The sequence below is a fragment of the Armigeres subalbatus genome, chromosome 2, assembly GCF_024139115.2.
Source record: "Armigeres subalbatus isolate Guangzhou_Male chromosome 2, GZ_Asu_2, whole genome shotgun sequence".
Classification (NCBI taxonomy): Eukaryota; Metazoa; Arthropoda; class Insecta; order Diptera; family Culicidae; genus Armigeres; species Armigeres subalbatus.
Window position 1 is genome coordinate 144,745,081 of NC_085140.1, and position 18,213 is coordinate 144,763,293.

The 18,213-nt window shown below is 42.5% G+C and overlaps 3 protein-coding genes across 3 annotated transcripts; all 3 read right to left on the reverse strand.

Moving 5' to 3' along the window:
* Window positions 1-1,206: 1,206 nt before the first annotated feature.
* On the reverse strand, window positions 1,207-3,531 carry LOC134209290 (uncharacterized). Its single transcript, XM_062685285.1, has 4 exons — window positions 3,504-3,531; window positions 2,769-3,431; window positions 2,406-2,660; window positions 1,207-2,195 (listed from the first exon to the last, which is right to left on the reverse strand). The coding sequence occupies exons 1-4, from the start codon at window positions 3,529-3,531 to the stop codon at window positions 1,207-1,209; spliced, it is 1,935 nt and encodes a 644-aa protein (XP_062541269.1).
* LOC134215224 (uncharacterized) lies at window positions 3,426-6,419 on the reverse strand. The gene is made up of 2 exons (XM_062694448.1): window positions 6,181-6,419; window positions 3,426-5,535 (listed from the first exon to the last, which is right to left on the reverse strand). Exons 1-2 carry the CDS (start codon window positions 6,193-6,195, stop codon window positions 4,030-4,032), a joined length of 1,521 nt encoding a protein of 506 aa, XP_062550432.1. The 5' UTR covers window positions 6,196-6,419; the 3' UTR covers window positions 3,426-4,029.
* Window positions 6,420-7,489: 1,070 nt separating this feature from the next.
* On the reverse strand, window positions 7,490-9,946 carry LOC134210942 (ankyrin repeat and MYND domain-containing protein 2). Its single transcript, XM_062687390.1, has 2 exons — window positions 8,968-9,946; window positions 7,490-8,194 (listed from the first exon to the last, which is right to left on the reverse strand). The coding sequence occupies exons 1-2, from the start codon at window positions 9,815-9,817 to the stop codon at window positions 7,779-7,781; spliced, it is 1,266 nt and encodes a 421-aa protein (XP_062543374.1). The 5' UTR covers window positions 9,818-9,946; the 3' UTR covers window positions 7,490-7,778.
* Window positions 9,947-18,213: the final 8,267 nt, after the last annotated feature.

Sequence of the window (18,213 nt, forward strand, 5' to 3'; positions counted from 1 at the left end):
GCAGACTCGCCTTTTCAGGAGAAGAAACGCCGTCTGGAAAAAGCGGAGTGCGAGGAGATGGAACAGCTGTGCCGTTCTCAAGAAACACGCAAGTTCTACCAGAAGCTCAACGCATCCCGCAAAGGCTTCGTGCCGCGAGCCGAAATGTGCCGGGATAAGGATGGGAGCATCTTGACGGACGAACGTGTGGTGATCGAAAGGTGGAAGCAGCACTACGAGGAACATTTGAATGGCGCTGAGAGTACAGGCAGTGAAAGTCAAGGCAACGGAGGAGATGACTACGTCAGTTCAGCGGACGATGGAAGCCAACCAGCCCCACCTTGAGGGAAGCTCAGGATGCCAAACAACAGCTAAAGACCAATAAAGCAGCTGGTAAGGATGGTATCGGAGCTGAGCTCATCAATATGGGCCCGGAAAAGCTAGCCACTTGCCTGCACAAATTGATAGTCATAATCTGGGAAACTGAACAGCTACCGGAGGAGTGGAAGGAAGGGGTTGGGCATATAATCTACAAGAAAGGCGACAAGCTGGAGTGTGAGAACTTTCGAGCGATCACCATCCTTAATGCCGCCTACAAAGTGATATCCCAGATCATCTTTCGTCGTCTGTCACCATTAATGAATGAGTTCGTGGGAAGTTATCAAGCCGGCTTAGTTGACTGCCGCTCGACAACGGACCAGATCTTCACTGTACGGCAAATCCTTCAAAAATGCCGTGAATACCAGGTCCCAACGCACCATCTGTTCGTTGATTTCAAGGCGGCATACGACAGTATAGACTGCGTAGAGCTATGGAAAATTATGGACGAGAACAGCTTCCCTGGGAAGCTTACCAGACTGATCAAAGCAACGGTGGATGGTGTGCAAAACTGTGTGAAGATTTCGGGCGAACACTCCAGTTCGTTCGAATCGCGCCGGGGACTAAGACAAGGTGATGGACTTTCGTGCCTGTTGTTCAACATTGCGCTAGAAGGTGTCATACGGAGTGTAACAATTTCGGATGCACACAGAATTTAGCAAAAGATTTTAGGGACTATTAGTTGATCTTATTTCACACTTCCATTTATTCACAGCAATGCGTTCTCAGCTCGTGACAATATGTTTCTGTCTCTTCAAAACTTCTTCCTTCTTCTCCTCTTACTTAATACCCCTCCAACCTTACTTTTACAAAAGGCCAATGTAATAAAGGTAAGCCACTACATCCCCCCTAAGATTTCTTAATGAAATGCGGCATGTAATTGGCAAACCATGCCGGTTCTTTGCGTTTCCGCTTTGCCGCATGAGCTGCAGATGCATGGGAATTATCCAGCATGACCGATGATTCATCCGCCAAATCAGATTTGGGAGAAGCAACTGTTTCTGCGTCCAAAAATCCATCCTCCAATGTTTCCGTATCGCAATTTTCGATCCTCTTCATATGAGCAATATTTCTTCTGTACTCTTTCCCGCTGACTAACGATTTAACGGTTACATCCCCACCACATTTTTTAAGTACCACGAATTCTTCATTCACAAATTCAGTGCTAAGTTTATTTTCTTTTTTCATTCTTTTTAAAAAGACCTTATCGCCCACAACAAGGTCTCCCACCTTAGCACGTCGTTTGTTGTCGCTGTATTGTTTACCTTTTTCCTTCTGCACCGCATCTCGGTGTCTAGTGTCATCATCATCGACACAAGTATACGTGAGTTGAGGCAGTTTAGTTCGTATCTTTCGCCCAAACATCAATTCAGCAGGCGAGCGCCCAGTTGTAGAGTGATTTGATGCCCGGTAAACAAGTAGAAATTTCTGAAGTTCGATTCGCCAGTCTTGTCCTAATTCCTGAGAGATTTGCAGTCGTTTAAGTATTGTTCTATTTTGCCGCTCAACCTCCCCATTCATTTGCGGCCAGTATGGGACGGTGTTAATTAGTTTAATTCCATGGCTGTGGCAGAACTGAGAGAATAGTTCACATTCTTCACTCAGCTGAGGAGCGTTGTCTGCAGTAATTGTGACAGGAATACCAAACCGACAGAAGATGGTCCTGAGCTCCGAAATCGTGCACTCCGCCGTGATACTAGTCATCTCACATACTTCGAAATATCTGCTGTAGTAGTCTACGACTACCAGCAAAAATTGACCTTCAGGTAATGGACCCATGAAATCTATGGCAATGTCCTGCCATGGTCCAGATGGTAAGTCTCGGCGACTCATCGGTACTGGAGGATCGGGATTAGAAACCAACATACACCCTCGGCATTTCTTGACAAATGCGTCAACATCGACGTCAATTTTAGGCCACCAAACAGAGGCACGTAAGTGACATTTCATCATACGAGTTCCCGGATGTCCATCATGTGCTAGAGACATAACTTTCTCTCGTAAACATTTAGGAATAATTATCCTGTCGCCACGCATAAGAATATTACCGACTCGACAAAGCTCCTGTGCGATAACTCGGTACTCTGTTGGCAGCTCGAATAACCGACCATTCTCCACTTTTTTAAGAAGATCCTGTATTTCGTCATTTTGACTACAAACATGTTCTAGCTCTTCCCATCTTATAGCGACATTGCTTGCAGCGGCATTAGCAATTTCATTTACGAAAAGCTCTTCGGAGTAATCGAATGGTTTGGGTTCCAAAGTCGATAATCTTGAAAGCACATCAGCAACGTTCTTTTCGCCTGAAATATGTTTGATCGAATAATCAAAGGCCTGTAGTCGCAAAACCCACCTTTCAATTCGGGCACAAGGTTTGGAACGAGGTATGAATAAATATTGTAAGGCTTTACAATCGGTGACCAAGTAAAACTTTTTTCCCAAGAGATACATTTGAAATCTCTCCACTCCCCAAACGGCAGCCAACGCTTCTTTCTCCGTTTGGCAATATCGCTTTTCTGTCCTTGTTAGCGATTTCGACGCGTAGCATATAACACGATGTTCTTCGCTCTCATTTGTCTGCACTAGTACAGCTCCTAGAGCATTGGGGCTTGCGTCTACTATAACAGATGTTGGATGATTAACGTTGTAGTATCCAAGACAAGCTGTACCGGACAGAGCATTTTTGATAGCCTCAAAAGATGATTGTTGTTCGTTGGTCCATTCAAATTTCACTGAATGCTCCGTTAGTCTTCGCAATGGTTCATCTAGGGTTGACAAATCACTGATGAATTTATTCATGTAATTGGCAAGCCCTAGGAAACTTTTCACCTCGGTAGCGTTAACTGGTCGCCGGAAAGATTTTAGTGCCTCGACCTTGGACGGTGAAGGACGAATACCGCTAGGAGAAATGATATGGCCAATAAATTGGACTTCAGAAGCACCTATTACACACTTCTCTTGATTTAGAATCAATCCGCGCTTCTGGAGTCGTTCGTAAACTACCTTTAAACGAGTATTGTGCTGCTCCAAGTTCTCACCTTCAACGTATATGTCATCTAAGTAACATACCGTTCCTATCATTTTCCAATGGTATCGTTATTAGAATGGGTATATTAGCTCATAAAGTAGATCAACATTTGACTTACCCTCACATCCAGCCAGAATTTCTTCCATTACTTTCTGGAAAATTTCTGGAGCGGATACTAACCCAAAAGGAAGTCTTTTAAATCGAAACAAGCCTCGGCTAGTAATAAATGTCGTCACATCACGTGACTCTGGAGCCAATTCCGTTTGTAGAAATGCATGCCGAATATCAAGCCGACTTCGTATAGCGCCTTTGCCTATGCGGGCCAATAATTCGTCAACAACTGGCATGGGATGTCGCTCTCTGAGAACCGCTTCATTCACACGCCTGAGGTCCAAACATACCCGTAGTTCACCATCTGATTTACCCACCACAACTAGCGGTGATACCCAGCTAGTCGGACCAGTTTTGACCTAAAATAATATAATCAACAAATGCAATGCATTTTGCTTGTTTAAACAACTAGTGCAATGTACAACGATGGAAAATATTTTCAGTGTTATTTTGCTTAAGGCAACAACAATTTATTTCTAATTATTGTACCAAATTGCATAATAAAGTAATAAAGAACAATTGTATTGAGTAAATTAAGTGCATTTCACCTCGATAATATCTTGAGCCAAGAGTTGGTCCAATTTGGTGTTTACAGCAGCCTCATAAGGTAGCGGAACTCGTCGCACAGGTTGGAACACTGGCTTGAACGTCGGATCCATGTGAATATGTACCTGCACATCTTTTATTTTCCCGAAAGGAACGTTTTTCACTTGGTTGACTTCGGTTCCTATCTTAAGAACACCCAGTGCTTTAGCAGTTGTATCGCCTAAGATACAACGCTCACCTTCTTTCACGACGAAGAATTTCGCACGTGCAGCATTTTCTCCGATCTCGACCTTAGCGCTAAATGAACCCAAAATGTTCAACGGTTTACTACTGCCGTAACCTTTGATGACATCATTCCCTCCTTTCTGCATCTCATGGACAATTACTCTTTGCTGTTTTAGATTCTCCCACGCTGTCGAATGAATCAAATTAACATCAGATCCTGAATCCACTAGAACATCTAGTGAAACGCCACCAATTATGCATTGAAGAACGTTTGTTTCATTTCCAAAATGAAAACAGTAGTATGGTTTATCAGTTGAACTCGTTTTATGCTCCGCTTCAAGAACTGGAACTGGATGGTTGTTTACTTGCTGATCACTTGTCTCGATTAAACGCACCCGTTTTTGACGTGACGACACATCCGTGGATGCAAATCGCTTCCGGCATACTGCCTCAAAGTGTCCCACCTTCTTGCATCGACGACACGTTTGACTCCGAGCTTTGCATTCAGCCGATGAAGAAATGTGACCTTTTACACCACAACTGAAGCAAGCGATATCCCGGTTCGGTTGTGTCTTACGGTAGTGTTCACCTGATTGTTGTTTTGGGGATCTTCGAACCGGTCCTCGGGTTTGAATTCGGAATACTTTCTCCGGTAATTGCTGTGTCGTTTGTTCCTTGTCGCAAAGAGAGGTTAGCTCGTTAACCTGCTGTTCTACTCCTTCCATCATGGCGCCAATTCCTTCGACTTCTGCCAGAGTAATGTCCTTCTGCAGGATTCGACGACGAAGTTCTTCTGAAGCGCATCCTTCCACAATAACATCAATCACGTATATTTCAGATAGCACTTCCCTAACGTCAGCGGAATACTTTTCTAAACCGCAATCGGCCAACTGCTGCCTGATGCGTAGAACGAAATGAGCGAACCTTTCGTTTTTCTCTTGGCGAATTTTACGTAAGCGGCATCGCTCTAAAATATACTGGCGCCCCGGCTCAAAGTAGTCGTCCAGTTTAGCGACCGCGACATCGTACCAGTTCGACTTTGTGGACACTAAGGGTAACTTATCAATGTCCGGCAAGTTTTCGTACACACGCTGCAGTTGTTTGCCACCAAAATGCAATAATTTGGCTCTCATTTTCTTTTGGTCAGAGATGTCGTAGGCTTCGAAATATATTTCGAGGGCCGATTTCCAACTCTTCCATTCTTTGGCAAGCTGGTTTTTATTGACCTCTTCGCATCGGAAAGGAGGAATCGGGCGAGTTTCGTCTATCTGTGAAAGGTATAAGTCATTAGCACTTCATGTAGTAGGTTACATGATAGGGTAGCATAGATTCTACAGAATCTCTCTACAAATTTCTTTACAAAATAATATAGTATGCCCTCATTTTTTTTTCACCGCCACAAGCACAAAAGATTGACTCCTCGGAGATCAATTTCACAGACTTCTCACGGTCTCTATGCATCGTAAATTACTCCTCAGAGTTTGCTCAATTTCACATTAGGTGAAGTTTTAATTCTACGTTTCCCTGGCATTGTCGTTCCTCAGAATTTTACGCCACTCCTCAGAGTTTAACCTGACAGCTTTCGCAAAACACTGTAGGTTCTCCACAACTCCTCAGAGTTTACTCCACACTCCAAAGTTTCCATTCACTTCCAGCATATGCTTCCGTCCTCCTCGGAGGCCCAAAATAGGTTATAAAGTGTGCATAATCGGTTCAAACTCGACCCATATACACAATGATAGACATCTCTTTTTCATTTTTTTTAGGTTATGTATTATCTTTTAGAGAACCCACTCGACACCTATTTTGGCAACGTAACCTCATTTTATCATTTTTTTTCGGATTACGCCCTGTCCAATCCATAAAGTGTGACATATTCTGTATGTTTAAACTTGAGCAGAGTTTCGACTCACCATTTTTTCCATCATCCTCGTCGCCAGATGTAACAATTTCGGATGCACACAGAATTTAGCAAAAGATTTTAGGGACTATTAGTTGATCTTATTTCACACTTCCATTTATTCACAGCAATGCGTTCTCAGCTCGTGACAATATGTTTCTGTCTCTTCAAAACTTCTTCCTTCTTCTCCTCTTACTTAATACCCCTCCAACCTTACTTTTACAAAAGGCCAATGTAATAAAGGTAAGCCACTACACGGAGAGCCGGGTGTAACAGCCGGGGTACGATTTTCAAAAGATACAGTCAATTTATGTGTTTCGCAAATGGCACGGACATTATCGGCCGAATATTTGCAAAGGTGGCCGAACTGTACACCCGTCTGAAACGTGAAGCAACAAAAGTTGGACTAGTGGTGAATGCGTCAAAGACAAAGTACATGTTTGTGGGCGGAACCTGTAGCGATGTGGGAATCTTCTGGCGGGACGAATAAGTACAACACAATCCAAGAATTAGTTTCATTCACTCACATTTTATTATGCTCCGTTAGCTCAACCTATCCTAACTAGCTCACTCATTGACTAACTCCAGGAGTCCTTGGACTACTTTGTTATATCTTCCTTTTCAACCTCTAGTATCCTACAAAACCGAGCGCGACAGGGGCCGCCTGGGAAGCAATGTTACGATAGACGGGGATACCTTCGAGGTGGTCGAGGAATTAGTCTACCTCGGATCCTTGCTAACGGCTGATAACAATGTTAGTCGTGAAATACGAAGGCGCATCATCTGTTCGGTAGTCGGGCCTACTACGGGCTCCAGAAGAAACTGCGGTTAAAAAAGATTCACCACCGCACCAAATGTGTCATGTACAAGACGCTTATAAGACCGGTTGTCCACTACGGACATGAAACATGGACAATGCTCGAGGAGGACTTGCAAGGACTCGGAGTATTCGAGAGACGGGTGCTTAGGACCATCTTTGGCGGTGTGCAAGAAGACGGTGTGTGGCGGCGAAGAATGAACCACGAGCTCGCCCAACTCTACGGCGATCCCAGTATCCAGAAGGTTGCTAAACGCGGAAGGGTACGATGGGCAGGTCATGTTGCAAGAATGCCGGACAGCAACCCTGCAAAGATGGTGTTCGCTTCCGATCCGGCAGGTACGAGACGGCGTTTAGCGCAGCGAGCAAGATGGGCAGACCAGGTGCAAAACGATTTGGCGACCATGGGTCGTATTCGAGGATGGAGAGATGCGGCCTCGAACCGTGTATTGTAGGTAATGCAGCTATAAAAAGCATCATAAGCCATTAAAAAACACAATATAAATAGCTTTCGATCTGATTTATTGACATCCAAGAGATAGCAAATGACACATACATTAATCTGAGTTGTTTAGGATTGTTATTGGTTTTCCTGTATATTAATTTTATCTAGATATTTCACAACAGAAGTTGTTGCGATTTCGTCATATTATATTCCTTATGGTAATCAATTTCAGGTTTACAAAAAATCAAACTTTCCGCTAACATATCCATTCATTAAAAATTGGTTCCACTCTTGTTGTGACACACTGACTAAATCGCACATTTCTAGTTGGTTGTTTTGAACCTTCCACTTAACTTGCTACCAATTTCTGCAACTGCTCACTTATTTCCGCCGAATCAATGTCCTTCTTAGCCTCTTTAGCTGCTGGGCCACCCTGTGCCGTAGTAGACGAAGGTCGAGCACACACTTTCTTGTGCATAAACCAGTGCAATCGTTGGCACTCACGGTCACAGTACTGCACCTCCTTGCACTTGGAACACTTTTTGTCGGGCTTCTCCTCGCCACATGAACTGCACAGCGAAATAGTATCCTGAAAGCCACGCTGCCCGTTGATGGCCGCTTTGATGATTTCCAGCGCACTAGCCGGGTTTTCTTTACTGGCAAGTTGGGTCACCACCTGCCGGAAGACGGTACATTCCCGGAACGGAAATTCGCGCACGCATTCACGTATCGTCGCCTCGACGTACTCCAGAGAGCCATCTTTGCCTGAGAGTGGAAGAAACTTCGTTAGCATGTTTGGGAATTAATGGAAAATTCTTCTTCAATGTTTGTACATTCCAAGTTACTGCTTTTCAGCTTATGTGGAAACTAACAAGTAAAAGATATTTTAGTTACCAGATAAAAATTGTCGCTGTCGTCGCTGTCCGGAACATCTTTTGCTGGCGAGGATAGGGGAGCTAAATGTCAAAGGAAAATCCATACGATTTGACAGCTTGGTACCCAACATGTTCCGGACAGCAGAACAAAGGGAACCGAAGCGACAATCTTTATCTAGTAACTAAAATATCTTTTTAACAAGTGGATTCAAAAATTATTTTTCTTCTTTTTTAAAAGTTCAGCAATGTTTTTAAATCAAATCTTCCTAGCTATGCTTGCCAAACTTTGTTGGCAAAGTTATTCGTAGACCCCATTTGTGTTTTTCTGAACATTTAGGTATCTGAATAAAGACTGACCTGGCCACCAAAAATAGCCAATTTGGATACTTGAACAAGCCGTACTTAACAAGAAATAGCGTTTAGGGGCCGTACACATATTACGTAAGCACTTATGGAGGGAGGGGGGTCCGTCATTTTCTTACGCACCATATAAATAAAAAAACATTTGTATGAAAAAGATCTTACATGGCGGGGAGGTGTCAAAAATGCTTACGTAATTTGTGTACGAACCTTTAGGTGTTGTGTGGTTTTCAAAAAAATATGATCAAATTAAATGCGACAGGAAGTCGTGCATAAAGGAAAAAATAAGTTTAATAAACTTACCTTGCTTAAGAACGCGTTTTGCAAAAAGTTCAACGAAGTCACTTTTTTGATCCTTTCCATCGGTCTTATCTTTCCGGGCCAAGAAATAGTCCCGACATTTGGCAACCTCGTTTACCATGTAGCCCAGATAGTGATACTTAAATGCCATCACTTCGTTGACTTCATTGCGGCGTTTCATTTCGCGTTCCATCATTTCATCCAGCACCTTCCTAATCCGTTTCAGGTCCTCAATGAATAGACCATACTTTTGTAAGTTCAAAGCAATCCGCACCGGATGAATGTTTATCTGCATGATGAATTTGTGGAATCCTTCCAGCAGAACTACTGGTAGAAGCGGTTCCGTTTGCGATCCCTGAACCTTTGTGTAGCACTCGATATCTTTCACCGGTACAAAATTGTTAATCGTTGCCACGACCTGATGATTGGCCACGAATGCCGCCATCTGTGCTGCCGTCCTGCCGATCGTATTGACCGCATCGGCTTTTGCCCCAGCCAGAAGCAACTTCATGCAAACGTCCACACTGCCAGACAGGGCACCGAAGTGCAGTGCTGTGTAATTGTACTCGTGCTTACCGGAATTGACGTCCGCGCCCTGGTCCAGCAGTAGCTGGACCGCTTCTTTATTGCCCTTGTAGGCGGCATGCTGCAGTGGGGTCATTCCATTGTCATCCACAAAATCCACTGTCTGCTTGAACTGGGCCAAACGGAGCTTGAGTTCACTGTTTTCAGTTTTGGAGATCCGATCGAAAATTTCCTTTTGCTCCGGTGAAAGATTGACCTTTGGTGCTACCGTAGAGCCGGTCTCCTGCAGGGGTGCAATCTTTTCCATGGCGGGCTCTGTTGATGACATTGTTGTACAGTTTTATGATAAAGTTTGTCTTTAGCACTAAATTGTGGAAATTTCTGAAATATTAGCCGATCCGAAAAGAAGTAAACATGCGCTTTTCTTCGTTTTCCAGGTTTTCCATAACAGTTTGACAGCACGAGCTGTCAAATTTTTTGAAGTACTAGAATTCGGATTGCAGGCCAGAATCAAAGTATCTGTGTCCCCAGGTATAGGAGTCCCGAGAAAATAGAAAAGATTGATATTTATAGAGGTAATAAACTACAGCAGAGCTTCCCAAACTGTTGGGTTTGCGACCCACCTAGCAAAATTCTATATGTCTCGCGACCCACCTACACTGACAAAAATCCAATCATATCCATTATGTGTGGCACACATAAATTTTGACTATAGCATTTCCCACGGTAAGACGCGCGGCTACAAAGCAAGACCATGCTGAGGGTGGCTGGGTTCGATTCCCGGTGCCGGTCTAGGCAATTTTCGGATTGGAAATTGTCTCGACTTCCCTGGGCATAAAAGTATCATCGTGTTAGCCTCATGATATACGAATGCAAAAATGGTAACTTGGCTTAGAAACCTCGCAGTTAATAACTGTGGAAGTGCTTAATGAACACTAAGCTGCGAGGCGGCTCTGTCCCAGTGTGGGGATGTAATGCCAATAAGAAGAAGAAGAAGAAGAAGACATAATCGCTATGTGAATTCGCATATCATGTATGTGGAAACACACATAACCGTTATTAACTTATAACCTTTATGTGGATTCCCCTATAGCAGGTGATTATTAACTCACACATAACATTTATTTGTTAATTTCTTTAGATTTTTGCCAATAAAAATGTGTGGATTTTTATTAGTGTATGAAAAATGCATTTTATCAAGTAGTATTTAGCATTTATTGAAACAGCATGTCATCTGTTTCGGTTTTTTCCACATGAAAAATATTTATGTTACATGTACAAATGCAAACAATGACGAACATGATATTGTTTGTCAAAATGTTAGCGTTTTTATTTTACTTCATTAAGGGGATAAATGTTTTCTAAGATAGCATGGTGATGAATATTTAAAATAAAATGCGGTTTGAACTTGGAATTATGTTCCTGACAAAAATGATCAAAAGGTTCGGCATCCGAGCTGCAATTATTATTTCAAGACAAAATTTTCAAAACGACTTATCTGCTTTTGTAAACAAAGATTCAAACGACGATTTGACGAATCTGAAAGCTCTCCCACGCAAACCAACACCATCAACAGGAAGCGGAAACCTTCACCTACCTATTGGTGGTGTTGGTTTGCGTAGGAGAGCTATCAGATTCGTCAAAACGTCGTTTGAATCTTTGTTTACAAAAGCAGATAAGTCGTTTTGAAAATTTTGTCTTGATTTGTTCTACGCGACCCACCAACAATCCGCTCGCGACCCCCCTGGGGGTCGGGACCCACAGTTTGGGAAACCATGAACTACAGTATACCCCCGCTGATCCGACAAATGTATGGCTGGACTATCGGGGTTCCTCTCGTAAATCCGACTGTCAAATCCATACAAATAAACCAAAACAAAATCACAGCACCAATTTGAAAACTGACAGCATAATGTGTTTAAATTGGTGTTGATACTTTTTAATCCGGAAAATTCTGAATTAGCGAGATCCGGACTACCGAGTCGTCGGATTAGCGAGGTCCGGATAGGCGGGGGGATACTGTATAGAGGAAGATTGTCGCTTTCGTCACTGACTGGCGAAACAACTTTTGCTGGCGAGGATAGGGCCAAAGACTAATTAATCTTTGATAGGGTACTACCTGGGACGGGACTTGCAAAGAGGAAAAAATGTAACTTCATCTGCAACCAGCAAGCTGTCACGAATTGTCAGATGCAACCAGTACCTTTTTGTGTAAAAGTATTGGTATCCCTCAAAAAGTATTCCGAATGATTTTGTTTTACGAGTACTTTTTCACTTTGAAAAGTATTCTAGAAAAGCCGGACAGCTTAATATTGAACTGTTATGAATACGTTTTTTATTTCCAATAGGAAAATCTTTATAAAAATGAGTTTACAAATCCGTAAATCACAAACACTTTTATTGTGCTCAGAAGATTCTACCCGGGATTTAGGTGAAACACTCAAGGAAACAGTTGAGAATCGATGATCAACTGTGATGAAAAGAAGAACAAGTGTCAAAACAAGGAAAAAGAAGCCGTCTTTGCAGGTCTCGTCTCAGGGTACTACATGTCAATGAAGGAAAAATCATTACGTTTTGACAGATATTTACCCAACATGTTTGGGGACGATAACAAAGGGAACCGCAGCGACAATCGTCCTCTATCCAGCTTTTTACGCTAGCCATAAATAAACTGTGATCATAAATTTTTGACGTATGCTGTGTACAGATTTTATGGTACTATCTAAGTAGCCTTGAGATCTGCACCAAACATTACAAATGTCAAAAGTTTTCCGTCCCATATGTTTTCATATATCAATAATATTATCCTATTCTACTCCAGCTAAAATCTAGTGATTTCTGGACGTGAGCAAAATGTTTTCATGCCGCAAAGAGCACAGCCAAGGAATATACGATTCAATATCCGTGTTGTAACGATTGAATTGCAATTTCATCAATCATAGATCCATGGACGCGGAACTACTCGAATAAATAAATTGTTGGAATACTGAATAACCTGCGATCTAAGTAGTTCATCAATTTAGTATACCATAGAGTGTAACCTGGAGCACCCTTAGTAACCATTGTTTAGTAATCCAAACGAGATCAATAAATTTTCATTCTTTGTTCAGACTTTGACCAACACGCAAGTGTTTTATTTCCACTTACAAGTGGTTATGGGCCCAGAGTTGGCCTTAGCCTGAAAACAACGATAAGTAGAATTCGAAGCCATGATCCCAAGGGATACGGTCGATAATGACAGCGTTGCTGGAAGCAGTACAGGCAGAAGTACAAGGACGACAAATAGTGGCACAGGATCACCAGCTGGTGGTGATGGATTGCGGTTAGGAGGTTTTGTTCGTGCCTTAGGAAACCCTGTAAATCTCTCAAGTATGGAGAAGCTGCGCGGACGTGAAAATTATGCATCGTGGGCATTCGCAATGAAGATGACGCTGATACGAGAAGGTTCCTGGCGAGCAGTGAAACCGATAGGTCAAGAGGTTGATCCGGAAATCAGTGATCGAGCGTTGGCAGCCATTTGCCTAAGTTTGGAGAAGAACAATTATAGCCTGGTGAAGAATGTAGAAACCGCAAAGGAAGCATGGGAAAATCTTCAGAAGGCGTTCCAGGACAATGGGCTGATTCGCCGGTGTGGATTGTTGGATAAGCTCACCTCTGTGAAATTAGAAGAACATGGCTCCGTCGAAGAATACGTAGATGTATTAGTTACAACGGCACAAAACTTGAGTGAGATTGGATTTGAAGTAAATGATCAGTGGTTGGCATCGCTGTTACTGAAAGGATTGCCGGAGTATTATAACCCGATGATTATGGGTCTGCAAGCTTCGGGCATTGAACTAACTGCTGATACTGTCAAGGCGAAAGTTCTTCAAGACGTAAAGTGGCCACTGAAACAGTGTGGAACGGAAGGAGCATTATATACCAAGCAGAAACAAAGACAATTGAAGAGTGAGAAGAAAAATGGAAACTGCTTCAACTGTAAGAAACCAGGTCATTACGCAGTGAACTGTCCACAAAAGCAGCAAACGAAACACAAGGGGAAGGCTCTGTGCGCAATGTTGGCTGTGGGCAGAGGAAAAGAAAAAGAATGGTACTTCGACTCGGCTGCAAGTAGTCACATGACCAGAAGTGAAGAAGGTTTCAAGAAACAAGAGCGTATTGTGAACTCCATAGACACCGCAAACAACCAGTCCATCAAATCAGTCGCGAAAGGGCTCGTCGAACTGGATATCGAAGAAGGAAGTATCGAAGTTCAGGACGTGTTACTGGTTCCTGACTTGGTAACTAATTTATTATCAATTAGCAAAATTTGCAAGAAAGGGATGAAAGTAGTTTTCACGGCAACAAAATGCGAAGTTGTGGATAATGAAGATGGTATCATTGCATCAGGAACAGAGGAAGACGGTTTGTATAGATTGAACCTTAAGAAGGCCGAGCATTCTTTCCTGACAGTGGATTCAAACATCTGGCACAAGCGATTAGGACATTTAAATCAGCAAAGCATGATGAAACTGTTATCAATGGCTGAGGGCATAAGTTTGAAGAAGGAAGCTATTCCTGATTGCGCTACTTGTCTACGTGGCAAGCATACTCGAGACACTTTCCATACTAGCACTACAAGAGCGGAAGGTTTACTGGACATGGTGCACTCGGATGTTTGCGGTCCTATTGAGGTTCCATCACTGGGAAAAAGTCGATTCTTTGTCACCTTCATCGACGATGCAAGCAGGAAAGTATTTGTGTACTGTGTGGAGTCTAAGCATCAAGTGGCCGAAGTGTATGAGCAGTTCAAATCGCTAGTAGAAAGACAAACGAACAGAAAGCTGAAAGTTCTTCGCACTGATAATGGGACAGAATATGTCAATTCAAGAATGCGGAGGAGCATGCAGCGTGATGGCGTCCTACATCAAAAGAGTTGTCCATACACCCCAGAGCAAAATGGTGTTGCTGAGCGGATGAACCGCTCGCTAGTTGAAAAGGCAAGGTGTATGTTACAAGATGCGCAATTACCAAAGAAATTTTGGGCAGAAGCTATATCCACAGCAGCATACCTGGTAAATCGTAGTCCGTCAAGGTCACTTAATATGGTTACGCCCGAGGAAGCATGGTCCAAACGGAAACCCGATCTACAACATTTGAAGGTGTTTGGATCTCGTGCTATGTTTCACATACCAAAGCAAAAAAGAAGGAAGTTTGATGCTAAGTCTTGCGAGGGTATTTTTGTCGGCTATGCACAGAATTCAAAAGGATTTCGTATTTATAACCCTGATTCTGGCAACGTAACAATCAGCAGAGATGTAGCAATTCTAAATGAAGGTCAACCGTCAAAACTTGAGAAGATAGGACCTCAAGAATCTGTAGAGTTTATGGAGCTCTTTACCTGGATAGAAACGGATGAAAACAATACCCAAAATGAAATTTCGTCTGTGGTTCTAATTGAAGAAGCTTCGCCCATCCATGGTAGTGGTTCTGGAGATCCAAGTGGAGAATGTTCTGCAAACAGTGTCGCACCTGAACATGCGCTCCCACCGCAACTTACAAGACCAGTTGATGAGCAACAAGGGTTGAGGCGCAGCGGTCGGGAGCGCTTATTTCCTGGCAAGTATTCCGATTTCGTTTGCTTAAGTTCAACTTCTGTGCATAATATCCCTGAACAGATTGGCAATGATAACTATGATGGCAGGGCTGATGATCCGACGACTTATGCTGAGGCACTAGAGCGAGCAGATCATCATCACTGGACTGAGGCGATGCAAGAGGAAATGTGTGCGTTACACGAAAATGAAACCTGGATTTTAACAAATTTACCACGAGGCAGGAAGGCGATCCGCAATAAATGGGTCTTCAAAACTAAACGAGGAGCAGATGGTGAAATAGAACGATATAAAGCACGGCTGGTCATCAAAGGATGTTCTCAGAGAGCTGGAATTGATTACAATGAAGTATATTCACCAGTGGTACGATATTCTACTATTCGTTTCCTAATGGCGTTGGCAGTTCAGCATGATCTTGACATCGAACAATTTGATGCAGTGACTGCTTTTCTACAAGGAAAACTCAAGGAAGAAGATATCTATATGGAACAACCTGAAGGCTACGTAACTGATCCGACGAAGGTTTGCAAACTACGAAAAGCATTATATGGACTGAAGCAATCAAGCAGGGTATGGAACACACAACTGGACGAAGCATTGAAGGAGTTTGGGCTCGTTCAGTCCGATTTGGATCCATGCTTGTATTTCATTGTCAGAGAAGATGGGACAATGGTGTTCGTGACGATCTACGTAGATGATTTCTTGTTTTTCACAAACAATACTGAAATCAAAGAAAAATTGAAATCCTACCTAAGTTCTAGATTCAAAATGAAGAATCTTGGAGAGGCACAATTTTGTTTAGGGCTACGAATATCTCGTGACCGAGTGAATGGGAAGCTTTGTCTTGACCAACAAGTTTACATTAAAGACGTTTTGAGGAAATTCAACATGGAGAATTCAAAACCTGTTGCAACGCCTATGGATTCAAGTATTAAGCTTGATAAATCAATGTGCCCCAAGACGCCCGAAGAAACAGCAAAAATGAAGGATGTCCCTTTCAAAGAAGCAATTGGTTCATTATTGTATGCAGCTCAAGCAACAAGACCGGACATCGCATTTGCAGTTAATTCGGTAAGCCAATTTTCAACAAATCCTGGAATGAAGCACTGGGAGGCGGTAAAACGAATTATGCGCTACCTACGTGGCACGACCGGTTTGAAGTTAACATACAGAAAAGATGGCAATTCTCAATTTACCGGCTATACAGATGCGGATTGGGGAGGAGATCCGGATAAACGCAAATCAACTACTGGATATATTTTCAAGAAGATGGGAGGAGCAGTTTCATGGAGTGTAAAGAGACAACCATGCGTGGCTCTATCGTCTTGTGAAGCGGAGTACATTGCATTATCTCGGACAACACAAGAGGCGCTCTGGTGGCAGCAACTGCTTCTGCAAATCAACGACAAGCAATCATTACCAATATTTTGTGACAATCAATCCGCGATATGTATGGCACGCAACGGCAGTTCGAATCCCCGGACAAAGCACGTATCCATTCGCTATCACTTTGTGAAGGACGTAGTAGAGAAGGGTAACATCAAACTCCATTACATCTCAACAAATGAACATCCGGCTGATGGATTCACAAAGGCTTTGGCGAAGCAGAAGCACAACCAGTTTATAAAGTTATGTGGGATCGAAGGTTAAGGAGGAGTGTTGGAATACTGAATAACCTGCGATCTAAGTAGTTCATCAATTTAGTATACCATAGAGTGTAACCTGGAGCACCCTTAGTAACCATTGTTTAGTAATCAGTAATCTAAACGAGATCAATAAATATTCATTCTTTGTTTAGACTTTGACCTTCACGCGAGTGTTTTATTTCCACTTACAAGTTAAATTTTAATACTACGATACGCATTTACTTATTTGTTAATTTCAGGTGAAAAGGTCAAAATTGTTCTCTTGGAAATGTTGGTGGATACTTTTCATGTTGAAGATAATAAAAAAGATTGAAATATGTGTGCCATACCCCGGACTATTAGCCTCAGACCTCTGTGCTAAACCGCACAGCGCACCTTGTCGCAATCAGCCAAAGGATATACGAATCAAATGAAAAGCTAGCCTACATTTTATTCAACAACATTACGCACATCATGGGTGATTGTTACTCTAACTCTGGTATTGAATAAAATGAAGTGCATACTGATCGGATGCTAGGGATCAGTAACTAATAAATGTTTATATCCTTGTTTTTAAAAAGAGGTTAGTCCATAAGCCTATACCCACGGTATACAGAATCAAGGTAGGCTCGTAAGCAAAATGACAGTTCAAAAGTGACGTGATTGCTATCGCAGTATGAATGAGTGCAAAAGAAGGCCAAACTCAATCGTAGAGCGTTGGCTTGCTTCGTCCCTAGCAGCGATAGCAGTGACGTCAATTGTTTACAATGAAAGTTGATGTTTACGTACATGACGATAGTGCCTTGTTTTTGTATGCCGTATGCCTATACCCATATTCCGGCGAATGGAATATTTTCAAGACCATGTGTCAAGTCTCTATCTCTTACATCTTATACCTATGTTTGCAGGGCTGAGCACTCGGAAGGCAATCTCTGTATTTGGGCTGTAGATTATTATCATTTGAATATTTTCTTCTTATCTATACGTCGCTTAATATAAAAAAAATATAAAACCAACAGATTATTTGTGGCCCATAGTAGTTAGTAAGCTGCTTTAAATTGTAAGTTGATAATTAATGCATAGCCGATTAACTAGTATTTTAGTTTTAAGAACAAAATTCTTTGAATCCGAACATTATTGCAGCGAAGGCGAGAACACCAAGATTCTGCAGAATTGTAGCCTACACATCATCCATCCATCGGTCTCAAAGCCTCTTACAACAAAGTCGCAATGCTACGCAGGCGACGATGAGCCGTGATGTACATGAGGCGTACAAAGAGTCATGGAAAGATGATGGACTTCACGCCATACCCAACATTTTATTTACTACATTTATTTATTTACTTTATAATCTCGACTGTTAGGATTTAGCACCGGCGATTGCTAAAATGACTACAAAGCCGTAAAATCCCCAGTCCATTGCATTAGAAAGAGTAACACAAAAAGCAGCGTTTGATACGATTCTCATGAGATTCCACTCAGCCACATGGTCACTCCGATGATAT

What these genes read in the sequence shown, in the direction of transcription:
- LOC134209290 (XM_062685285.1), bottom strand. Translation starts at nt 3,531, where the DNA reads ATGGAAGAAATTCTGGCTGGATGTGAGG. An exon ending in AATTCTGGCTGGATGTGAGG is followed by an intron (nt 3,432 to 3,503) that starts GTAAGTCAAATG and finishes GGAAAATGATAG; the next exon opens with GAACGGTATGTTACTTAGAT. An exon ending in ACAGGAGCTTTGTCGAGTCG is followed by an intron (nt 2,196 to 2,405) that starts GTAATATTCTTA and finishes CCGATCCTCCAG; the next exon opens with TACCGATGAGTCGCCGAGAC.
- LOC134210942 (XM_062687390.1), bottom strand. Translation starts at nt 9,817, where the DNA reads ATGTCATCAACAGAGCCCGCCATGGAAAAGATTGCACCCCTGCAGGAG. An exon ending in AAAACGCGTTCTTAAGCAAG is followed by an intron (nt 8,195 to 8,967) that starts GTAAGTTTATTA and finishes TTCCACTCTCAG; the next exon opens with GCAAAGATGGCTCTCTGGAG.